A 24678-nucleotide genomic window follows, 5' to 3' on the forward strand; every position below is an offset into this window, starting at 1 on the left:
AGAGTAAATGGGACCTCCTCTTGTGCAAGGATGAGCCTGATACAGTTTAAGGTGGTGCACAGAGTGCATATGACTTGGGCGAGAATGACTGGGTTCTTTCAGAGGGTAGCAGATGAGTGTGAGAGGTGTGGGTGGGGGCCAGTGAATCACGTGCACATGTTGTGAAAAATTGGGACGATTCTGGGCGGGAGTGTTCGCGGTCTTAGCCAGGGTAGTGGAGGAGGAGGTGGACCCGGATCCTTTGGTGGCGATATTTGGGGTTTCAGAGAAGCCGGAGCTCATGGATAGGAGGACGGTCAATGTCGTGGCTTTCGCCTCTCTGATTGCACGCTGGCGAATTTTTCTGGAGTGGAGATCAGCATCGCCACTGGGGATAGCGGCTTGGTTGGATGACCTGCACGACTTCCTGCGGTTGGAGGGACTCAGCAGGGGAGTTTGAGAAAAGATGGGGGATGTTTGTGACTGTGTTTGAGGAGCTGTACGTCGCTGGGGAGTGGGTGGAGGGGTAGGGTGAAAAAGGGGAAAAATCTGTACAGACTGTATAGTTGATTGTTGGGCAGCATGTTTCCTGGGATGTTTATTGGCTGTAACGTGCCTTGATACATGTTTGTAATAAAATACATTTATAACAAAAAAGTAAATGCAGCTGTGTGTGGACAAATGCAAGGTATTGCACATTGAAAGTTTTTTAAAAAATTAGACGGAACAAAGACCCTTTCAAACCCAACACAGACCTCTGAGGCACCCTACCTCTAAAAGAGGCATTGAGTTTTACAGCAGTCAAAGAGGCCCTTAGGCCCATCATGACTGCACCAGCAATCAAGCCCCTATATATATTCTAGTCCAATTTTCCAGAAGTTGGTCCATAGCCATGTAAGCTGTGGTGTTTCAAGTGCTGATCCAAATGCTTCTTAAATGTTGTGAGGGTCACTGTCTCTACCGCTTTTTCAGGTAGTGAGTTCCAGATTCTCACCACCCGCTGGGTAAAAATGTTTTTCCTCAAATCCCCTCTAAATCTCCTGCCTCTTACCTTTAAATCTATAACCCTGATTATTGACCCCTCTACTGTCTATTCCATCTAATTTTGCACACCTCAGTCAGGTTCTTCCTCAGCCTGCTCTGCTCTAAGGAAAACAACCCCAGCCTAACCAGCCTCTCACCATAGCTGAAATGCTCCAGCCCATGCAATATCCTGCTGAATCCTCTCAGCACCCTTTCTCGTGCAATTTCATCCTTCTTGTAGTGTGCTGACCAGGACTGCACACGGTACTCTAGCTGTGTCCTAACAAGCATTGTAAACTGCTCTTTTGTAACCTCTCTGTACTTATAGTGTATGACATGGCTAATAAAGGCAAGTATCCCCTATGCCTTCTTAACCACCTTTTCTACTTGTCCCGCTGCCTTCAGGGATCTTTAGACATGCACCCCAAGGTCCCTCTGGTCCTTTGTACTTCCCAGCGTCCTACTGCTCATTGTGTATTCCCTCCCTTGTTAGTCCTCCCAAAATGCATCACCTCACACTTTTCAGGGTTAAATTCCATTTGCCACTGTTCTGCCCATCTGACCAGCCCTAGTCCTAAGACTTTCCTCCTCACTCTTTACCACACACCAATTTTCAGGTCATCTGTGAACTTGCTGATCACACCTCCTACTTCCATGTCTAGATCATTAATGTACACTGCAAACGCCAAGGAATCCAACACCGCTCCCTGCGGTACACCCACTTGGCACAGGTTTGAGTCACAAAAACAATCCATCGACCATGAACCTCTACCTCATGCCACTAAACTAATTTTGGATCCAATTTGCCAAATGACTTGGATTGCCCTGGATTCCATGGGTTCCTACCTTCTTGATCAGTCTTCCATCAGGACCTTGTACACTACATCAAAGGCACTGCCCTCAGCTACATACCTAGTCACCGCCTTGATAAATTCACTCAAATTTGTTAAACATAAGCTCCCTCTGGCCATGCTGACTATCCTTGATTAATTCTTGCCTCTCCAAATAGGGATTAATTTAGTAAGATTCACTGGCCTGTAATTACCTGTTTTTTTTTTTCCTACTTCCTTCTTCAGTAATGCTAACAATTTAGCTGTTCTCCAGTCCGCTGACACCTCCTGTGGCCAGAGCGGATCGGAAAATTCCATCAAACTCGGATTCGCAAAGAAGGTGTGTGGGGGAATTCGTGAAGTAGGTGTATGGATGCATCCTGGAATTGGGCTCACGTGGGGGGGGACTGGAACTTGGTGCAGGAGCCAAGGTTGGACAGATCATGGCCACGCTCACTGGTGCCGTCAGGGAGGGCCAAGGTGTTGGCTGGGCTAATGGTGGAAATGGGAGGGGTGGACCCTTGGAGGTTTCTGCACCCGAGAGAACTGGAGTACTCTTTTTTTTCTCAGCGGTCCAGAAGGTATACTTGCGGATCAACTTTTTCATGGTGGAGAAAGCGCTGCTGGCTAGGGTAAAGGGGTCGGAGTACACGGCAATTGCAATATCAGATCATGCTCCGCATTGGGTGGAGAAGGGTGGTACAGACACCAGGGTGGAAATTAGATGTGGGACTATTGGGGTACCGAGGGCTCTGTGACAAAATTGAAAACGTAATCGAGGAACATATAGGTTTCAACTGCATGGATGAGGTGTCGAAGGCGGCTGTCTGGGAGGCTCTAAAGGTGGTGGTGAGGGGTGAGGTGATCTCGTTCAAGGCTAGGCTTGACAAAGAGGAGAGGTTGGAGTGTTAGAGCGTAATAGATGAGATGCTGGAGGTAGATAGGAGGTATGCAGAAGATGGGGACCCAGCAAAGGAAAAGAGGAAGGAACTACCTACCAGGAAGGTGGTGCGCCAATTGAGGCGAGCAAGGGGTGCAGTTCACGAGCATGGAGAGAGGGGCATATGTTGGCGGGTCAGCTCCGGAGGGAGGCTGCGGCAAGGGAAAATGTCCCGATGCGGGGCAGGGCAGGGAAGTTGGCGGTAGCTCCAGATCAGATTAACAAGATCTTTATGAGAGATTGTACAGGTCAGAGCCACCTGGGGGAGGCCGGAAGATGCAGGAATTTCTAAATGGGCTGGAGTACCCGAGGTTAGGGGAGGGGGACAGGGCTACATTAGAAGGGGCGATAGTGGAGCAGAAGATAAAAGATGCGATTGGGAGGATGCAGTCTGGGAAAGTGGCAGGGCCGGATGGGTTTCCGGTGGAATATTGTAAAAAATTGAAGGATAAGCTGGCACCGCTGATGGTAGGGATGTTTCAGGAGGCGATGGGGAATGGGCTGTTACAGCAAACTTTGGGGCAGGCACGATTTCCCTGTTGTTTAAATGAGATAAGGATCCGGCGGAGTGTAGGTCGTACAGGCCACTATCACTTTTAAATGTGGATGCGAAGATATTGGCAAAGATACTGGCAGGTAGGCTGGAGGAGTGCCTCTCGAAGGTGATAGGTGAAGATCAGACGGGGTTTGTGAGAGTGAGGCAGCTCTTTTTGAAAGTTAGGAGGGTATTGAATGTGGTTTTGGCATCGGCAGAGGGGAGGGAAACCGAGGTGGTTGTGGCATTGGACACCGAGAAAGCGTTTGACCGGGTAGAATGGGAGTAGTTGATGGCAGTTCTGGAGCGGTTTGGGATTGGACCAAGATTTATGGACTTGGTAAGCTACTGTATTAGGAGCCGAGGGCGAGTGTCCACACAAATAACATCAGCTCGGAATACTTTTCTCTCCCCGCTGCTGTTTGCACTCGCGATTGAGCCACTGGCCATCGAGTTAAGAAGTTTGGGGGTACCTAGACAAGTGTGAATATTTTGTGGTGTCTCGGCCGAGGGTGGGGCTCACTTTAGATACCTGGGGGTGCAGGTTGCTCAGGATTGGGGCGTCTCCGTAGGTACAACATTTCTAGTTTGGTGGGGAGGGTGAAAGTTGACCTGGCAAGGTGGGATGGTCTCCCTGTGTCACTGGTGGGTCGGGTACAGGCGGTTAAAATGAACGTGTTGCCGTGATTTCTGTTTATTTTACAATGCCTGTGGATATTCCTGCCAGCGGCATTTTTTAGACAGATTGAAGGGATGATTACCTCGTTCATATGGGGAGGGAAGCTGACCAGAATTAGAAAGGTGCTACTACAGTGAGGAAGGCAGGCAGGGGGTTTGGGTCTTCCGAACCTAATGTATTATTTCTGGGCAGCGAATGTGGAGAAGGTAAGGAGCTGGGTCAGAATGGAGGAGAGTGTGTCGGGGGTCGCGAATTGAAGGCGCTAGCAACAGCGCCGCTCCCGACGGCCCCGGGGAAATACTCAGGGAGTCCAGTAGTAATAGCTTTGTTGAGAATTTCGGCAGCAGTTCGAGTTGGGGGCAGGGTCAAGGGAAATGCCGATTCGGGGGGAACCATAGAATTGAGCCAAGGAAGTGGGATGGAAATTTTCGGAGATGGGAGTAGAAAGGAATTAGGACACTAAAAGATTTGTTTCTTGGGGGTTGGTTTGCAGGATTGAAGGAGCTGGAAATGAAGTATGGGCTGGAGCAGGGGGAAATATTCAGATACATAACAGGTTTGAGACTTTGCCAGAAAGGAGATACAGAGCTTCCTGGTAGAGCTGGCTTCCACATTGCTGGAGGAGGTGCTGATGACAGGGAGACTGGAGAAGGGGGTAGTGTCAGCGGTTTACGGGGCTATTTTGGAAAAGGAGAAGGCACCACTGGATGGGATTAAGGCAATGTGGGAGGAAGAGTTGGGAGAGGGTATAGAGAAGGGGTTCTGGTGTGAGGTGCTCCGGAAGATGAATGTCTCCACCTTGTGCGCGAGGTTGGGGCTGATACAGCTGAAGGTGGTATATAGAGCACACCTCACAAGGGCGACGCTGAGCCGGCTCTTTGAGGGGGTAGAAGATGTGTGTGAACGTTGCGGGGGTGCGGCAAACCACGTTCATATGTTTTGGTCCTGTCAAAAGCTGGAGGATTACTGGAAGGAGGTTTTTAGGGTAATCTCTAAAGTGGTGCACATGAAACTGGAGTCAGTCCTCAGGGAGGCCATATTCGGGGTGTCGGACCAGCCAGGTTTGGAAGTGGGTGCGGAGGCAGATGTTGTAGCTTCGTCTTGTTGATCGCCCGGAGGCGGATTTTTGGGATGAAGATCATCCTCTCCACCCTGTGCCCTGGCATGGCAGGGGGACCTGCTGGAATTCTTGACTTTTGAGAAGGTCAAATTTGAACTGAGGGGAAGGATGGAGGGGTTCTACAATTCATAGGCGTTATTCATTATGCACTTTCGAGAATTGGATTACATCGAACTTTAAGGTGGGGGGTGGTTGGGAGGGTTGGGGGAAGGGGGATTGTATGTGTTAATGGTGACAATGGGTGATTCCTGATTCCTTTTTGTTATTTTTTTCTGTTAACATGCGGGTTGCTGTTTGGGGGTTTGGTGGGAGGATGGGATTTTTGTTAGTTTGTTTTAAATATAGAGTACCCAATTATCTTTTTTTCCAGTTGAGGGGCAATTTAGCTTGGCCAATCCCCTTAACCTGCACATCTTTGGGCTGTGGGGGTGAAACCCACGCAGACACGGGCAGAATGTGCAAACTCCACACAGACAGTGACCCAGGTCTGGGATTTGAACCCAGGTCCTCAGCGCCGCAGTCCCAATGCTAACCATTGCGCCACCGTGCTGCTCCGAATTGTTGTTATTGATATGGGGATTGACATTGCTTTCGTTATTGATTATTGTTTTGTTGGTGGGTGTAAATTCGGGAGACAATGTGAAAAAGGAGGTGAATAAAAATATTTTTTTTAGAAAAGAGCGTCAAACTCTCTTCCCTGCTCTTTAAAAAAAAGTATTTATTGCAAACATGCATTAAAACAGGTTACAACAAATAAACACCCCAGGAAACATACTTCCCAACAATCAACTACACAGTCTGTACAAATCTTTCCCCTTTTGGACCCTTCCCCCCCCCCAACCCCTGTGATGAACAGCTCCTCAAACACGGTCACAAACATCCCCCACCTTTTCTCAAACCCTGCTGCTGAGCCCCTTAACTCATACTTTATCTTCTCTCACCGCAGGAAGTCGTACAGGTCACCCTACGTTCCCTGCCCTTTAAACAGTTCCTAATCCACATCACTCGAGACAAACCTAACCTTACCTGGTACAGCGTTCTCTTGTTCAGCACTTTATCAAAGGAATTTTAGAAATCCTGGGGCCACATGGTGTTCCCTTGTCAAATTCATCCGTGTCTCTTTAAAATAGTTTGAGGGTGTTCAGACACAATCTCCCTCTTCTAAAGCCAATTGCTGAGTTTAGTTGAAGTAATATTTATTTTTCTTTTCGGTTTACATTTTACCAAATGAAATAATTAATGTTTAGTCCAAGTAGTAATGCTTGGTTTTTCAACGGTGATTCCTGCCTGTTATTGTTGCTGGAAAGGCGAGCAAGACTGTTGGTACATTAGGTAATGACAGGACTTTCCACTAGATGGCAGCCTGAATTACTAAATAACAGATTTTCAAATAATATATGATTGAGAACATAAATGAATCACTTTTGGTTCAGTGAAGGAGTTGCGTCAAAAACACAGTAAAAATGAAAGAAACAAATTAAAATGAAAAGTAAATCTATTGTGCAACCCTTAAGTTGCCAATTGTGATTGAACTGTGTGTAAAGGGCGGCACGATAGCACAGTGGTTAGCACTGTTGCTTCACAGCTCCAAGACCCCAGGTTCGATTCCCGATTCGGGTCACTGTCTGTGCGGAGTCTGCACGTTTTCCCCGTGTCTGCGAGGTGCTCCGGTTTCCTCCCCTAGTCCAAAGACATGCTGTTTGGTGAATTGGACATTGTAAATTCTCCCTCAGTGTACCTGAACAGGCGCCAGAGTGTGGCGACTCGGGGCTTTTCACAGTAACTTCATTGCAGTGTTAATGTAAGTCTACTTGTGACACTAAAAAAGATTATGATTATTATTATAAAATAAAGCACTGAGGAAAAGGCGGAATAGGTGTGACCATAAATGTTATATTCTTTGTTGGAGATACAAAGGGAAAGAATCAGAAGTGGTACTCATTGAGTTTGTATCACAAAGTGCAAGGGGTTAATTTATAAGATGCTTCTCAAACAGGGTGCAATGTGAAACGCCGCAAAAGCCTGCAAAATGCTCCGATGACATAAATGCGTAACATGTGACATTACATGAGCCAACGTTGCTCTGATACACAACACCCCTTCCTCTTTACTCTTTTCGGGTGGCAGGTATTTTTACTCAATCAGACACTTTAACCCAGATCCAACACATTATGCCATAACTAACATTGTTGTGTTATGGATAAATATATATGTTAGTTAGACTTCTTGGGTGGACAGTCTTGTTTTGGCAGAACACGACATTCAGGAACTTTGCTCTTAGGAGTACTAGGAGTGTCTTCCTGTACACTGGCCTGTATTACATCTGGCGACACCAACTCAGGAACTGTCTCTGGTTTTGTGAGTGATTTAGTCATAACAGGTTCCATAACTTTGGCAGTTGTAGGCCTCAAGTCGGGCATGTTACTGCCCATACTCTCTGTGGCGAAAGCATCTGGTACAGATTCTGTGCTCTCCCCACGTGCAGACAATAATTGATCAACATGCCGATGTCAAATTCATTCATAGTCAGACTACATTGTATGAAATCAGATCCGCTGAACTCCATTTTGCACCTGAGGTGTAACTCTTCGCAAGAACACATTCCCCACGGTCAAAGACTGCTTTTGGAATGTTGTTCCCTTCTAGCCACTTGCGTCTGACATTCTCTGAAATTGAAGGAGGAGTCAAGAAGTCGAACTGTGTGCGTAGCTTCCTTTTGAATATCAGTATAGCCAGTGAGCTTTGTGTTGTTGAATGCAATTTCTGTATGTCATTAGAAAGCTGTTGACCCGTTTAGGTAGAACCGCTATCCCTTGAAACCTTTACTGCATGCTGGAGCGATGTAGCTGGATGGTAAATTTGATATGGCGGGTTCCACTCCTCTTCAGGTAATGCTCACATTTGGCTGATGTGAACTGTGTACCATTATCACTCACTAGTTGTTCAGGTGGCCTGAATCTTGCTAATACCTCGTCAAGCCATTCTATGGTCTGCTCCGTAGTTGTCAATTTCATGATGAAAACCTTCAGCCACTTCGAATGTGCAGCAACCATGACCAAAAACATGTGTCCTTCAACTGGTCCCGCATAATCAACATGGCATCTTTGCCATGGCCTGGTAGGCCATTCCCATGGGTGCAAAGGTTGTATTGAAGGTACATTTCTCAACGCGGCACAGGATTGGCATAACCCCACTTTCTCCACTATTTGGGCATCCAACCCAGGCCACCAGAAGTAGCTTCTCATTAACTCTTTCATTCTAACATCACCGGACTGGTCCTCATGCAGCTGTTCCAGGATTCTACTTCGTAGACAAGGTGAACTAATGACTCATAACACCCCAAAATAATACTCTATTTTATGTTGTCAACTCAAAATGCCTGGAAAGATGAGGTTTAAGGTCTGGATTCTTTCTGTGCTTTTTTGAGTCATGTCCCACCACCTTCCCCATCACCGGATCTGTTCGGGTAAATTTCCGCACCTGAGAAGACATTACCAGAACATTTTCCACATGTGACAGAATATTTTGGTGAAGTGTTGATCAGATTTGTGCTTACCTTTTTGGTCTTGTTGATCTTGCAGCGGCAGTCTCAACAAAGCGTCCACATTTGTGTGCTTATCAGACCTACGATATTCGATGACATCATCTTGTGCCGACAAGATCAACACCCAACATTGTAATCGACTAGCAGCAAGCAAAGGGATCCCCTTATGCGGCTGAAAGATTGTTGTTAAGGGACGATGGTCGGTCAATAGAGTTAATAATAGTGGAATCTTTGAATACCAAAAATAATGCTGAGAGCTTCTTTCTCAAGTTGAGCACAGTTGAACTCAGCACTAGTCAACGTCCTGGAAACAAATGCTATTGGTCACTCTTCGCCTGAAGGCATTCGAGGCGCGATAACTGCTCCAACCACATAGGGTGATGCATCGTAAGCAAGCTGCAGCTTCAGTTTTGGATCATAGTGGGCCAATAGATCTGATTCCTGTTATTTTTTTTACATTTTGGTAAGCATCCTCACAATCTTTCACCCAGAGCCAAGCTTGTTTGTTCCAGAGAAATGTGTGCAAAGGCTTCAGCCTTGTTGCTAAGTGCGGTACGAACTTTCAATAGTACTTTAATAATGCTAGAAACGGAGTCATGTTCTGCAGCTGTGGAGCATCTTTGTGAAGGCTATCTTGGTTGATGACGTGTCCAAAGATAATGAATTGATTAAGGTGCTGCACAGGGCACACATGACCGGGACAAGGATGAGCAGGTTCTTTGGGGATGAGGACAGGTGTGTTAGGTGCTCAGGGAGCCCAGCAAATCACACCCATATGTTCTGGGCATGCCCAGCGCTGGAGGAATATTGGAAGGGCGTAGCGAGGACGGTGTCGAGGGTGGTAGGATCCAGGGTCAAACCGGGCTGGGGGCTTGCAATATTTGGGGTGGCAGAGGAGCCGGGAGTGCAGGAGGCGAAAGAGGCAGTAATTCTGGCCTTTGCGTCCCTGGTAGCCCGGCGGAGGATTCTCCTTCAGTGGAAAGATACAAGGCCCCCAAGTGTGGAATCCTGGATCAGCGATATGGCAGGGTTCATTAAATTGGAGAGGGTGAAATTCGCCTTGAGAGGGTCGGGACAAGGGTTCTTTAGGTGGTGGCAACCGTTCTTAGACTTTCTGGCAGAACGCTAGACATTGGTCAATGGCAGCAGCAGCTCGGGGGTGGGGGGGGTTTACTTTATTTTTGTTTATGTTATTTACACTGGAAGGGTCTGAGGGGGTGTATACACCTGTTGTCTTAAGTCGGGGTGTTAATGTTAATTTATTATTTAGGTACGGGGGGGAGGGGTTTGGGGGGTTGCTTTTTTTAGATTGTGTTTTGTACTTACCCCTGTTGGGTTCTTTTTTCTTTCTCATTTTGTTATTGATATTTTATGAAACCTTTAATAAAAATTATTTTTTAAAAAAGATAATGAATTGATGATTTCAAAAATTCACACTTCTCTTTTTTGAACCTGGGATTATGTAGTTTGCAGCCTTACAAGAGTAGCTTTTGGGTTCATTACATACTACATCATTCAAACCTGTAATCAAAATATCACGTAGCATTGCACACCCAATATCCCACTCATGATCTGATCCATAGATCGTTGGAAGAGAGCCGGTGCTGATGTTATCCCGAAAGGGGACTCTGATACCGAAACAGACCCTTGTGTATTACTATGGTCAGTAAAAATTGAGATTCACTAGCTACATTCATTTGCAGAGACGCTTGGGAGTGATCAATTTTGCTAAATATTTGGCCGTCTGAGGCCTGCAAAATGATCTTCGATAAGTCGTCGAGGAGACTGGTCAGCACGTAACACAAGGTTAATAGTCATTTTGAAATCCCCCACATATTCGTCCTTTAAGACTGGGATGATTGGGATTGCCCAATTGCTGGTGGTAACAGGCTCAATGACTCCTGTCTTCAGTAACCTCAAGGTCTTCTTCCCCTTTAGGTCTAATAGCATTGGGTATGGTGCACGCTGTCTGCCTTTATCTTGAATTTCACTTTGACCCCAGTCATGGATCCAAGTGATTCCTCAAATACCTTTGCATTCTCTCAGAAGTGGTTGAAGATCATTCGTAGAATCAACAAGTTGGTTCACGATGGCCCAGTTTAGCTTAATCTTCCTTAACCAAGATCTCCCAAACGATTTTGGAATGTTTACTTGAACAATATGAAGAGGCAACTCCACTTGCTGCTCATTAACCTCCACAGCCACCTTGATGAATCCCTTCAGTGGCACAACCTCCTGGTAGGTGTCCTTAAGATCACATCAGATGGCTGCAATGGCTGTCACTTCTGATGGTATATTGATTCATGTATAAGTGATACTGCAGTGCCCATATCCACTTCAATTTTAACAGTGTTCACATTTAATTTTGGCTAGTCCCACAATAATCGCTGGACTCTTTGTACTGCTAGCGGAGCTTACATTCCTTAAACTCACTTGACACTTTGGTACTCAGTGAGTCTTCAGTCGGATCACATAACTGGTAAACTCACCCTGTAGACGTTGTTGTATTTTTCTTGGTACACTTCTTTTGTGCTGATGATGGTTGGCGTGACCAACATGTTGTGGCAATGTGACCACCTTTACCACAATTTTTGAATTTGTTCTACTTGCTCCAACAATCTCCATATGTCCCACTTGGTTTCAGTGATGACATGGTAGGTTCTTGGTGGATGTGCTTCTCATAGATTCCATCTTCATGGACTTAGCTCGAAAGAGGAAGCAGTCAGGACAGGGATCCCCTGTGGTTGTTCCCTATACCGCTTTGGATACTGTTGGGGGGGACGACTTACCAGGGGTAAGCCAAGGGGTACAGGTCTCTGGCACAGAGTCTGTCCCTGTTGCTCAGAAGGGAAGGGGGGAGAGGAGAAGAGCATTAGTCATTGGAGACTCTATAGTTAGGGGGATAGATAGGAGATTCTGTGGGAGCGAGAGAGACTCACGGTTGGTGTATTGCCTCCCAGGTGCCAGGGTGCGTGATGTCTCGGATCGTGTTTTCGGGATCCTTAAGGGGGAGGGGGAGCAGCCCCAAGTCGTGGTCCACATAGGTACCAACGACATAGGTAGGAAAAGGGATAGGGATGTAAGGCAGGAATTCAGGGAGTTAGGGTGGAAACTTAGATCTAGGACAAACAGAGTTATTATCTCTGGGTTGTTACCCGTGCCACGTGATAGCGAGACGAGGAATAGGGAGAGAGAGGAGTTGAACACGTGGCTACAGGGATGGTGCAGGAGGGAGGGTTTCAGATTTCTGGATAATTGGGACTCATTCTGGGGTCGGTGGGACCTCTACAAACGGGATGGTCTACACCTGGACCAGAGGGGTACCAATATCCTGGGGGGGGAAATCTGGTAATGCTCTTCGGGAGGGTTTAAACTAGTTCAGCAAGGGCTTGGGAACCTGAATTGTAGCTGAATTGTAGAGTAAGGTTTCAAAATTGCAGGAGTGTACCGGCAGGCAGGATGGTGGTTTAAAGTGTGTCTTCTTCAATGCCAGGAGCATCTGGAATAAGGTGGGTGAACTTGCGGCATGGGTTGGTACCTGGGACTTCGATGTTGTGGTCATTTCGGAGACATGGATAGAGCAGGGACAGGAATGGTTGTTGCAGGTGCCGGGGTTTAGATATTTCAGTAAGCTCATGGAAGGTGGTAAAAGAAGGGGAGGGGTGGCATAATTAGTCAAGGACAGTATTACGGTGGCAGAAAGGACGTTTGATGAGGACTCGTCTACTGAGGTAGTATGGGCTGAGGTTAGAAACAGGAAAGGAGAGGTCACCCTGTTGGGGGTTTTCTATAGGCCTCCGAAAAGTTCCAGAGATGTAGAGCAAAGGATTGCAAAGATGATTCTGGATAGGAGCTAAAGCAACAGGGTAGTTGTTATGGGGGACTTTAACTTTCCAAATATTGACTGGAAACGCTATAGTTCGAGTACTTTAGATGGGTCCGTTTTTGTCCAATGTGTGCAGGAGGGTTTCCTGACACAGTATGTAGATAGGCCAACGAGAGGTGAGGCCCATATTGGATATGGTACTGGGTAATGAACCAGGACAGATGTTAGATTTGGAGGTAGGTGAGCACTTTGGTGCTAGTGACCACAATACGATTATGTTTACTTTAGTGATGGAAAGGGATAGGTATATACCGCAGGGCAAGAGTTATATCTGGGGGAAAGGCAATTATGATGCGATGAGGCAAGACTTAGGATGCATCGGATGGAGAGGAAAACTGCAGGGATGGGCACAATGGAAATGTGGAGCTTGTTCAAGGAACAGCTGCTGCGTGTCCTTGATAAGTATGTACCTGTCAGGCAGGGAGGAAGTGGTCGAGCAAGGGAACCATCGTTTACTAAAGCAGTCGAAACACTTGTCAAGAGGAAGATGGAGGCTTATGTAAAGATGAGACATGAAGGTTCAGTTAGGGCGCTCGATAGTTACAAGTTAGCTAGGAAGGACCTAAAGAGAGAGCTAAAAAGAGCCAGGAGGGGACATGAGAAGTCTTTGGCAGGTAGGATCAAGGATAACCCTAAAACTTTCTATAGATATGTCAGGAATAAACGGAATGACGAGGATAAGAGTAGGGCCAGTGAAGGACAGTAGTGGGAAGTTGTGCTTGGAGTCCGGGGAGATAGGAGAGGTGCTAAATGAATATTTTTCGTCAGTATTCACACAGGAAAAAGACAGTGTTGTCGAGGAGAATACTGAGATTCAGGCTACTAGACGAGAAGGGCTTGAGGTTCATAAGGAGGAGGTGTTAGCAATTCTGGGAAGTGTGAAAATAGATAAGTCCCCTGGGCCGGATGGGATTTATCCTAGGACTCTCTGGGAAGCGAAGGAGGAGATTGCTGAGCCTTTGGCTTTGATCTTTAAGTCACTTTGTCTACAGGAATAGTGCCAGAAGACTGGAGGATAGCAAATGTTGTCCCCTTGTTCAAGAAGGGGAGTAGAGACAACCCCGGTAACTATAGACCAGTGAGCCTTACTTCTGTTGTGGGCAAAATCTTGGAAAGGTTTATAAGAGATAGGATGTATAATCATCTGGAAAGGAATAATTTGATTAGAGATAGTCAACACGGTTTTGTGACGGGTAGGTCGTGCCTCACAAACCTTATTGAGTTCTTTGAGAAGGTGACCAGGTGGATGAGGGTAAAGCAGTTGATGTGTATATGGATTTCAGTAAAGCGCTTGATAAGGTTCCCCACGGTAGGCTACTGCAGAAAATACGGAGGCATGGGATTCAGGGTGATTTAGCAGTTTGGATCAGACATTGGCTAGCTGGAAGAAGACAAAGGGTGGTGGTTGATGGGAAATGTTCAGACTGGAGTCCGGTTATTAGTGGTGTACCACAAGGATCTGTTTTGGGGCCACTGCTGTTTGTCATTTTTATAAATGACCTGGAGGAGGGCGTAGAAGGATGGGTGAGTAAATTTGCAGATGACACTAAAGTCGGTGGAGTTGTGGACAGTGCGGAAGGATGTTACAAGTTACAGAGGGACATAGATAAGCTGCAGCGCTGGGCTGAGAGGTGGCAAATGGAGTTTAATGCAGAAAAGTGTGAGGTGATTCATTTTGGAAGGAATAACAGGAAGACAGAGTACTGGGCTAATGGTAAGATTCTTCGCAGTGTGGATGAGCAGAGAGATCTCGGTGTCCATGTACATAGATCCCTGAAAGTTTCCACCCAAGCTGAGAGGGTTGTTAAGAAGGCGTACGGTGTGTTAGCTTTTATTGGTAGAGGGATTGAGTTTCGGAGCCACGAGGTCATGTTGCAGCTGTACAAAACTCTGGTGCGGCCGCATTTGGAGTATTGCGTGCAATTCTGTTCGCCGCATTATAGGAAGGATGTGGAAGCATTGGAAAGGGTGCAGAGGAGATTTACCAGAATGTTGCCTGGTATGGAGGGAAGATCTTTTGAGGAAAGGCTGAGGGACTTGAGGCTGTTTTCGTTAGAGAGAAGAAGGTTAAGAGGTGACTTAATTGAGGCATACAAGATGATCAGAGGATTGGATAGGGTGGACAGTGAGAGCCTTTTTCCTCGGATGGTGATGTCTAGCACGAGGGGACATAGCTTTAAATTGAGGGGAGATAGATATAGGACAGATGTCAGAGCTAGGTTCTTTACTCAGAGAGAGTAGTAAGGGCGTGGAATGCCCTGCCTGCAACAGTAGTGGACTCGACAACACTGAGGGCATTCAAATGGTCATTGGATAGACATATGGACGATAAGGGAATAGTGTAGATGGGCTTTAGAGTGGTTTCACAGGTCGGCGCAACATCGAGGGCCAAAGGGCCTGTACTGCGCTGTAATGTTCTATGTTCCATGTTCTACTTAGTTAGCTTTCACAGTGGTGCGGCAAATTGTGAAATATTGTCCCCTTCCTCCCGTGCACAATGCTGAGAGTGGAATCTTTCAGCTATTAATAATGGACGGGGAGAGAAATGTTCTTTCAAGACAGGCATTAACACATCTTATGACTTGTCTCCAGGTTTAGCTGGGTGTACTAAATTCTGTAGCAAAATGAATGTTTTCCTCCCAACTAAGCTGAGAGAGGTTGCAGTATTCAGACCTGCTGGTGTCTGACTGGCTTTAAAGAACAACTGGATGCCATTCCTCATGAGATTGCCATGTCTCCTCCTCATCATCAAACGCATCCATGGCGTCTTTTCTTCCTGCCATTTTTGGATTACCACTCCCTGGTTACAACTATTTTTTACTCCAGTTTGATTGACTGCATGTGTTTGATCTGCAGTCTTAAGGTAAAACATACAAAATCATGAAACAAATCATTTTGCTTTTTCACGTAAATAATTCATCTGCGTCCATACTTTTTGACACTATATAAACTATCTCATTATTTTTAAAAACAACACAATGTACCTGTTTTCAATTTCATTGTTAGAGCTTGGGCTGGATTCTCCGCCGCGCCACATTTCTATTTCACCCCGCCGGCGGGCTGCTCTGTTATGCCAGCTGGTCAATGGGGTTTCCCATTGTGTGGCAGCCCCATGCCGTCGGGAAAACGCCGGGCTGCCGGCAAAACGGAGCATCCCAACAGCGGAGAATCCAGCCTCTTGTAATTCAGCTTTGAATTTGAATTTGGATTTGAACAATACAGCCATTGACTCCAGTCCTTCCAGCTTTTGACATTTTTTTGACAATGGCTTCCAGACTTCCTCTTCATGAATCAGTTCTTTATTCCAGAAGGATGGTGCGCTCAAGCCTATAAACAGAATGAAATAAAATTTTAATGGGTAGTTGATTTTAGCCCCACATTTGCAGGCTTTTTCACATATCCACCTATCTCAGAGGACTTGCTGCATTCCCAGAAGAAATTTTGTTGGGAAATTTAATTTAGCCTCATATAGAGCTCTAAAATTGGCAGTAACTTCTTTACAGTAAAACCACCAGAGCCAGAATCCTCCAACCTCGTAGTCCTCCACATCCAAATCAGACATCTAGCATCTTTTCAAGTGTTTCTCTCCTTTGTGATATGCTGTGCCCTTGACCTCAGTCAGTATAGCCCACTTTAGATTGCTCAGTAATTCTGGCCTTTCTAAAGTATTTGGAGGAGTATTTGTAGATCTGGATCCGACTACAAATTTATTTCAATAAGACAAATCTCATTGAATATCATTATTTCAATGGACAAATTTAGTCTATGAAAGTGCCAAGCTGTACAAATTATTAATAGGAAAGGAAGGCCTCGGGGGAATCATCCCCAAGAAATCTTGAGCAGTTGCATTGCAAATAGAGGTTCGACCTTTGGAGTGGGTTGAAAACTGCTTCGAGATGCTTAGGAATTTGCACCTCTAACTATAGCATGGTTTCCTGGGGCTAGCTCGTAATGGTTGAATTCCCAGGCTAGTTTACAGTTGCATCTCTTCTCCAGTCAAGGCTCTTGGCATGACCATTTGCTGTGAAGTCATGCCAGGATGTTTTCTGCAATTTCTTTTCAGCACGTGCAGTAATCACCAAGCAAGGCAAAAGCTTCCAAAGTGCAAAATAGAGCTCTCTGAACCCTCCGCTGACTTTTGCCACAGGGAAGCCTTCAATTATGTGAATCATTGATTGGAGTTCCATGCAAGGCCCCACTTGTGCCAGTTTGCTTTTGCGGAAATGGTTGACGAATACCCAATGTTGATGTGGCATGTTGAAGCCGGGTGGGCGGGCTTCTGTGATGACTAAGTGTTTTTTAATTGTGCCGTGTTGGTTCCATTCCTCCTGTCACAGGGCCTCTGCTGTTATTCCTTGGCACAGTGGTGTTAGCCATACAGGCTGGCATGATGGGAGGCAAGCAGCAGGTGGAATGGTAAGGTCCTCATATAGCTTCAGGCTTGGGTTGATAGAATCCCTACAATGCAGAAGGAGGCCATTCAGCCCATTGAGTTTGCGCCTACCCTTCGAAAGACCACCCTACCTAGGTACAATTCCCCATCCTATTCCTGCAAACCCACCCTAAGGGGCAATTTAGCATGGCCAATCCACCTAACCTGCACATCTTTGGTCTGTGGGAGGAGCCGGAGGAAGCCCACGCAGACACGGGGAGAATGTGCAAACTCCACACAGTCGCCCGAGGTCGAAATCGAACCACTGTGCCACCATGCCGCCCAAATGTAAACCTTCTCCGGGGACTATTTTGTTGCAATTTCCCTCCTTGTGTGAGGGGGCCAGATGTTGCTCAGGACTGGGAGCCAGGTGGTGTTGCGTTAATTGGAGACTACCTGTGGTGATATGCATTGATTGCTGTGTTGAACTGGATATTTACAAGATTGGTACAAGATGAGTTGTACCAAATTGGTGCACAGTATTCTGAATGCGAGTGGACAATGGCAAGAGCTGAGGCCCTTAAGGTTTGAGCATCTGCACCCCATCAAAAGTCAGCACATTTGTTGAGAAGCTGGTTTTGTGTCTTTATCTTCACTGCTGTCTTGCTCCGATGTTTTTTTAATGTCAGTATTTGGTCAAGGGTAAACCTAGAAAAACGGGATGTTGTTTGTGATTCATTATCTTGCCATTCAAGGAGATGTTGAGTTCCCTCTTGGCAGAGTAGAGATTAAATATACTTTAGACTGTTTTGTTGCTGAAGGCGCCATGTCTTAGGCTAGCTTTGCAACATCGTTATTTAGTGTTGCCTCCAGAAAATTTCCGCACGCAAGACGCACACCGCATATCATCAGCATAGACACATCCCTGTAATTAATGCAGCTGGACTTATCTAACATGGACAGATCTAGGACTTCCATGGTAGCAATATAAAAATTGTGTTTTGTAAATAAATTTGTTTCTTTTTAATCAAAAGAACAGCACTTCAAACTATAAGTATTTTAGCTTACTATCCTTCACCTTTGAAGAATTTGCATTATCTCACTCAAAATAACAACCCTAAGCAAGTCATCACTAAATGTACTCTTATCAAGGACCTCTAGCAGTGGCAGGTGTTCTGCTAAGCAAGCTGTTTTCAAGATATAGAAGGCATTGATGTTTTGTTTGGATTTTCTCCACATCATGTCAAAACTCATTCAAACATGAGCCAGCTCAACAGATTGTAAACATAGACAGCAGTGGCATCCTGTGATGGACATCATCTATAAATGGTACGGAATCCACTGATGTCAGATTCATTTTTGTACATTTGGTCTTGAACAAAGTTTCCTGTTCTATTAAGGCATTGCACAACCTGTTCTAAGTGCTTCTGCAATCTGTAAATTGCTTTTAATGTTTCGTGCTCATTGCGTTAGTGAACAATACCACAAAATTTAATAAAATTTACATATCATCTGACTGGTAAATGTATCAATAGATTTTTGAGCCCTGCTATTGCTCACTGTACTTTGGGACTAAAGATCTCTATTCTATTGAAGCACATTTACACTTGCTTCATGGGCAAATTGAATAAAATTATCTTTCCTTTAAATTTCTCTTGCATGTGATGGAATACACTCCACTTTCCTGGATGCATCCAGTTCCAACAGTACTTGAAGCGTGTCACTGTCCATGACAAAGCAACCCACTTGATTAGCACCCCATCCACCTCCAGGGCAAAGTGGTGAAGTATGCACCGTCTACAAGATGTACCACAGCAACTCACCAAGGTGCCTTTGAAGGCACCTTCCAAATCCATAACCGTTAGCATCTAGAAGGACAAAGGTAGCAGACTCATGGGACTACTACCACCTGCATGTTTCATAAACTATTCTGATTTGGGACTATATTGCAATTCCTTCACTGCTGCTGGGTCAATATTCTGGAGCTACTTCTCTAACAGTGCTGTGAGTGCACCTGCATCAGGCTCACCACCAAGCCAGATAGGGATGTGCAATAAATGCTGACCTTGCTAGTGACGACCAGATCCCAAGAAAAGATTTTGGGAAATGTTATTTAAGTCATGGAAAGCTGCCAGCTCCATGTCTCATGGAGATATGAATTATTCTCTCTATATGTATAGTAACCATTTCCTCTCGGTTAGTTTAATACTACCTCTGAAAAGGTAATCTCTGACCACTTCCTTGTATCACTTTCCACCCACACCCTCTCCACTCTGATAACTTCCTTCTGTGTCCATCCCAATTTATTTAGAACTGCCATTTTTAAATCCCAAGGATTTACCATTAATTTTTTTGCACTTGCTGATCTGCCCAACCACATCCTTACCTCACCTTTGACTCCCTACTCCCCATTACTCTCTGTTGCTCTGGGTGTTAGCATCATCCTCATCGCCATGCCAATGGGTTTCCACCCTTTATCCCCTGCTATAGCCCTGAACTTGCAGTTTCTCTCTTACCTCCCCTTTTCCCCCTCCAAGCTCATTTTCCCCATTGTTATAACCTGCCTGCTTGCCACTGGCTGGGGACTAATGGCAATCCCACAATCCTTTGGGAGTATGAGGTTCCCCAATGAGGGGGGCGGAGAAATCATTGGCAGATTCCCTGCATAAATAAAGCTGGCCAGTTTGGAACCAGCTAGAGAGGAGTGAGCAGCAAGGGAGTTGCTGCTGCGTTGTATATATATGTTATTGTAAATAAACGTTATTTCTTTCTGTCCTTCAACTCGTGCTGGATTCTTCGTGGCCCTCACAAAACTAGCGACGAGGGTTAAAGTGGATACCTGTTTACGCTGCTGAAGCCACCTCCCTGTATTTTTGTTGCATACAGGTTGGAAGTTGTTCTTCTGTTACACCATGCCTCTGTATGGATGTTTTTGATGCTGCACTGGAAAGTTGGAACCAGTACGCACAACGGATGCGTTACTATTTCCGGGCAAACAACATCACCGAAAACGAGCGCCAGGTGGTCATTTTGCTCACCGCCTGCGGCCCGCATACGTTTGGGGTGATTGGGAGCCTTACGTACCCAGCTGCGCTGGACACCAAGGCGTTTGATGAACTTGTGAACTTAATGGGGCAACATTTTAACCCAACCCCATCCACGATAGTCCAGCATTACCGGTTTAATACTGCTGATAGGACCCCAGGAGAATCCCTTGCAGAGTTTCTATCCAGGCTTTGCAGGATTGCGGAGTATTGTGACTGGTGAGACCTTGTCAGAAATGTTACACGACAGTTTGGTTTGCGGTATTAACAATGCGGCCACCCAGAGAAAGTTGTTAGCTGAGCCAACATTGAGTTTTCAACAGGCCATTCAAATAGTATCGTCCCGAGAGAGCACAGAACGGGGTGTGCAGGAGCTACAGGGAATGGAGGTGCACACCTTGGGGCGCAACCCCTTCAATCCAAAAGCATCTCCCCTCACCCCTGCGGTACCTTGGACGAGGCGACGTCCGGATCGACGCCAGTGGCCGTCGGACGTTCCTCCCCGAAGGGAGCCTTCTCCAGAACCAATGGATGAGGAGCCATGTCCATGTCGGACATGTGGGCGCCGACCCCATCGCGGACACTGGTCCTGAGAGCGCCAGAGGCGCCAACGTTCCGACAGAAACTGGGGCCAGCCCAGGGGCCTTACCTTCCATTTGGATGAACCTGCGGCGACTACTCCCGAGGACGTGGAGACGGAGGACGACTGCCTGCAGTTGCATTGTGTGGCAGCTCCCTGTGTGGCCCCCATTAAGGTGACAGTACAGGTCAATGGTAACCTGCTTGAGATGGAGTTGGACACTGGCGCAGCGGTCTCCGTGATTGCCCAGAGGACATTCGACTGCATCAAGCAGGGTATACAGACCCTTACATTAACCGACACACAGGCCAGGTTGGCCACCTACATGGGGGAACCATTGGACATTTCAGGAACTACGATGACCCCTGTTTATGGACGCCAGGAAGGGCGTTTCCCACTTATCGTGGTGCACGGCCACGGGCCCAGCCTGTTGGGTCGGGACTGGTTGCTCCATTTGCGGCTGCAGTGGCAGCACATCCTCCAAACAGGTTCTGGAGGGTTGACTGAGGTTCTGGGACGGTGCCCAGGTGTATTCCAGCCCGGTTTGGGGAAAATAAAAGGGGCCGTAGCCTGTATCCAAGTCGAACCAGGAGCCACGCCACGCTATTTCTGGGCACACCCGGTGCCTTACGCCTTGCTCGAGAAGGTAGAAGGGGTGCTCACTCGTTTGGAGACCTTGGGTATTATTAAGCCCGTCCGTTTCGCTGACTGGGCAGCACCAATTGTACCTGTAAAGAAGCCAGATGCCACAGTTCGCTTGTGCGGTGACTATAAACTTAGTGAATACTGCTTCCTGGCTCGACCGATATCCAATGCCTCGCATAGAGGATCTCTACGCGAAGCTTGCAGGCAGACTCTCGTTCACAAAATTAGATATGAGTCACTCCTACCTACAATTGGAGCTGGATCCTGCCTCCCGGCCATATGTAACTATCAATACACACCGGGGCCTGTATGAATATACACGGTTGCCCTTTGGGGTATCCTCTGCATGCGCTATTTTTCAACGTGTCATGGAGGGCATCTTGAGAGGTTTACTGTATGTCGCTGTCTACTTAGGCGACGTTTTGATTTCAGGGACGTCGGAGATGGAACATTTGGAAAATTTGGAGGCTGTCCTTAGACGCTTTTCAGAGGCTGGAATCCGTTTACGTTGCACAAAGTGCGTCTTTCAGGTGAAGGAAGTAGTCTACCTGGGTTATCGGGTGGACCGCGAAGGTTTGCGCCCCGTCGCAGAGAAGGGGCAATTCAACAGGCCCCCGCCCTGACTGACACTTTGCATCTTCGTTTTTTTCTTGGCCTCGTAAACTATTACCGGAAGTTCCTCCCCAATCTGGCAACTACGCTGGCCCCATTGCACCTTCTGCTAAAGAAGAATCACACTTGGGTTTGGGGTCAGCCGCAAGAAAACGCTTTCCGGCAGGTAAAACAACAATTGTTGTCGTCTGGGTTACTAACCCACTGTGATCCTGGAAAGCCTTTGCTCATCACGTGTGATGCATCCCCGTATGATATTGGGGCCGTCCAGTCCCACAAGGTGGAGAACGAGGCCGAGCGGCCGATAGCTTTCGCCTCCCGCACATTGACTGCAGCGGAAAAGAAGTACACGCAGATCGAGAAGGAGGGCCTGGCGGTGGTCTTTGCAGTGAAACGCTTCCACCAGTACGTGTATGGCCGCCACTTCACTATCGTGACTGATCATAAGCCTCTGCTGGGACTTTCCCGAGAGGATAAGCAAATACCAGTTCTGATTTTTTTTAAAAGCCCATATTTTAGGTTGTTTTCACTGAGTTGCAGCTTCTGACCTTTAAGCAGCTTTGGGTTGTTCCAATTTTCTTTTTGAAAAGTCCACCAAAGGCCAGCAGAGCAGCAACTGAGTGTGTTGGTTGAAAAATGGTAAGTGAATCTCTAAATATTTTAAAGCCAATTGGATGCAGTGTGAGGTGGGGTGTGTGTGATGTGGCTGGGGGTGTGGCGTGTCACTTTAACGTTTAGTATCACAAAATTAAATGCTATATAAATTCACTTGAATTAAATATCAGTCTTCATTTTCATTATGTCCTAAAGTAGACACATTTTTGATGATGTTTTTGGCAGAATTCTCAATTTTCTTTTCAAGTGCAGTGGTGGGCAGTTCCGACAACACCATTCCTGCTGCTCGGGATGACATGAACCTGCGCCCGATTCCACACTCGGAGTCTCACAAATAATCTGGCGGGTCGGGAGCTCATTCGTCCACCCGCCATGAGCTAGCATGTGTGAAGATCTGGGCGTCCTATTTAAACACCGGTGCAACACACTCATCACTCTTACCAGCCCATTTGTCTTCATGCGATTGTACAGGATATCTGGCACCGGAGGCAAAGGGCTGACAACCAGCGGCAATGGGCTAGCAGCCACAGGAAGAAGTCTGCACCCCGTTTAACCACAATGCCCTCCAGGCCTTGATTCAAGGAGTCCGGGCACAGAGGCATGTCCTCTACCCCAGGGAGGCCTGAACGAAGCACAGCAATCTCACCTCTCCACCATGGGAGGCTGTTGCCCAGGAGGTCAATACGGCGGGCGACCACGCCAAAATTGCCAAGACTGGCAACCATGCCAGAATTGCCACACAGTGCAGGAAGCAGGTGAATGATCTCATCTGCTCCACCAGAGTAAGTCCTCCCTCCAGTATCAACTCTCAGCATGACATTATGGACTGAAACAGCTAGTCTCTTTATGGATCTCGCACATTCTCTCGCATGGGACATATATCAGCATTCATAGTCTCATTGACAATTTCACATCACCAACTTTTCATCTGTCATATCGCTCACACTCCATCCCTGGCTCTTCTGGGGAGGGTGCACCAAGCATATGGGACATACATTTCACCCAATCTCTGCCCCATTTCTCTGATCATATGCCTTTCGTACATCTTGATACAGGGCAAGCTGGCATACATCAAATGTGAGCAAGCCTAGACCAGGGGGAGGAGCAGCAGAGAATTCAAGGATGCTGCAACCAATCTTTCTGGGGAGGTCAGGGATTGCTCCTGTGGCGACTGAGAATGGCCTCTCCCAACCTTGTACAGATCTCAGCTCCATTGTAGTGATCTCTGTATATGTAAATGCATGAAGGGTTAATATGTAGTCAGTACAGTCAGATGATCACTAGAGGCCAACACTAATAGGGGGTATATAAACAACCTCAATCTGCTTTCCTGCTCTCTTTGGATGTGTTGTAGCTAGAGGACAGAAGTATAGCAAGCTCAGAGTGTAAAGTATATTGTTCATTGTTAATCTAAATCTATCTTGTTTAATTTGACCACTTGTAAAAGTATTGAAGAAAATAACTCTAGTAAATTGATTAGTTTCTCAAATTATTTGTTATCACTGGACAACTTTGAATATTCATCATCAAAGTTAAGTTCAACTCAGCAGAAGCAAATGAGTAACAAATATTACTCCCAAGTAATATAACACATCGCTCCATCAAATCCTGACAATCACAGAGAATCATATGTACTCTGAAATAGCTTCAGTTCATCCAATAAAACAATTTATTTAGTGCAGGCACCAGCAGACTGAGGCCATCCACGCAATGGAGAAAAGCTCAGAGCAATCCTGAAGATGAAGTTGGCTCACAAAGAACCAACAGTGCTCATACACACCCTCCCTCAGTGCAGAGACACACACCTCAGTCGGCCGTAGCTCGAGATTAAACTTGGGGGCATTTTCTGGGGGACATGTCACAAACCTGCCCCTGCAGCTGTTGGAGGCAGGGATATCCCAGTATCCAGAACAGCTCTGGAGACCACCCACCTGCTCCGTCTCATTCAGATGAAGAGCCTCTGGAAGTGGCTGCCCATTGTGTTGATGTACCAGAGGCTTGATAATCTTGGCCTCATCAAAATAAATCAAAGAAGACTTCCGGTGGCAGCTATGAAGGAGTAAGTCGCATATTTGGTGGCTCCTGCTCTGGTCGGACCTTTGGACCTTTCCCCCGGCTTTTTTCCGGTTTTAAACGGTAAATTCGAAGGCTGAGGCAATTGGGCACTGTTTCCACGTATCGGTGTATGGAGAAAAGAACCAGAAGTGCACGACAAGGCAGAAATAGGAAGATTGGCAAGAGCTGTGCTGAAACTGCAGCAGGAGACAGCATGGC

General features: G+C 46.6%; 1 protein-coding gene across 3 annotated transcripts in view; it reads left to right on the forward strand.

Annotated features, from left to right (window-relative positions):
- fbxl2 (F-box and leucine-rich repeat protein 2) overlaps window positions 1-24678 on the forward strand; it is a 355919-nt gene that overhangs the window by 281338 nt on the left and 49903 nt on the right. Inside the window, exon 14 of one of the 3 annotated variants that reach the window (XM_072467255.1) lies at window positions 8688-9792. The exons of the other annotated variants lie outside the window; for them this stretch is intronic. Coding sequence (XP_072323356.1) covers window positions 8688-8786 — 99 coding nt within the window. The 3' untranslated portion in view covers window positions 8787-9792. Of the gene's footprint in view, window positions 1-8687; window positions 9793-24678 lie in introns of those variants that run through there. 3 annotated transcript variants of the gene reach the window in all.

The sequence above is a fragment of the Scyliorhinus torazame genome, chromosome 11 (genome assembly GCF_047496885.1).
Source record: "Scyliorhinus torazame isolate Kashiwa2021f chromosome 11, sScyTor2.1, whole genome shotgun sequence".
NCBI lineage: Eukaryota > Metazoa > Chordata > Chondrichthyes > Carcharhiniformes > Scyliorhinidae > Scyliorhinus > Scyliorhinus torazame.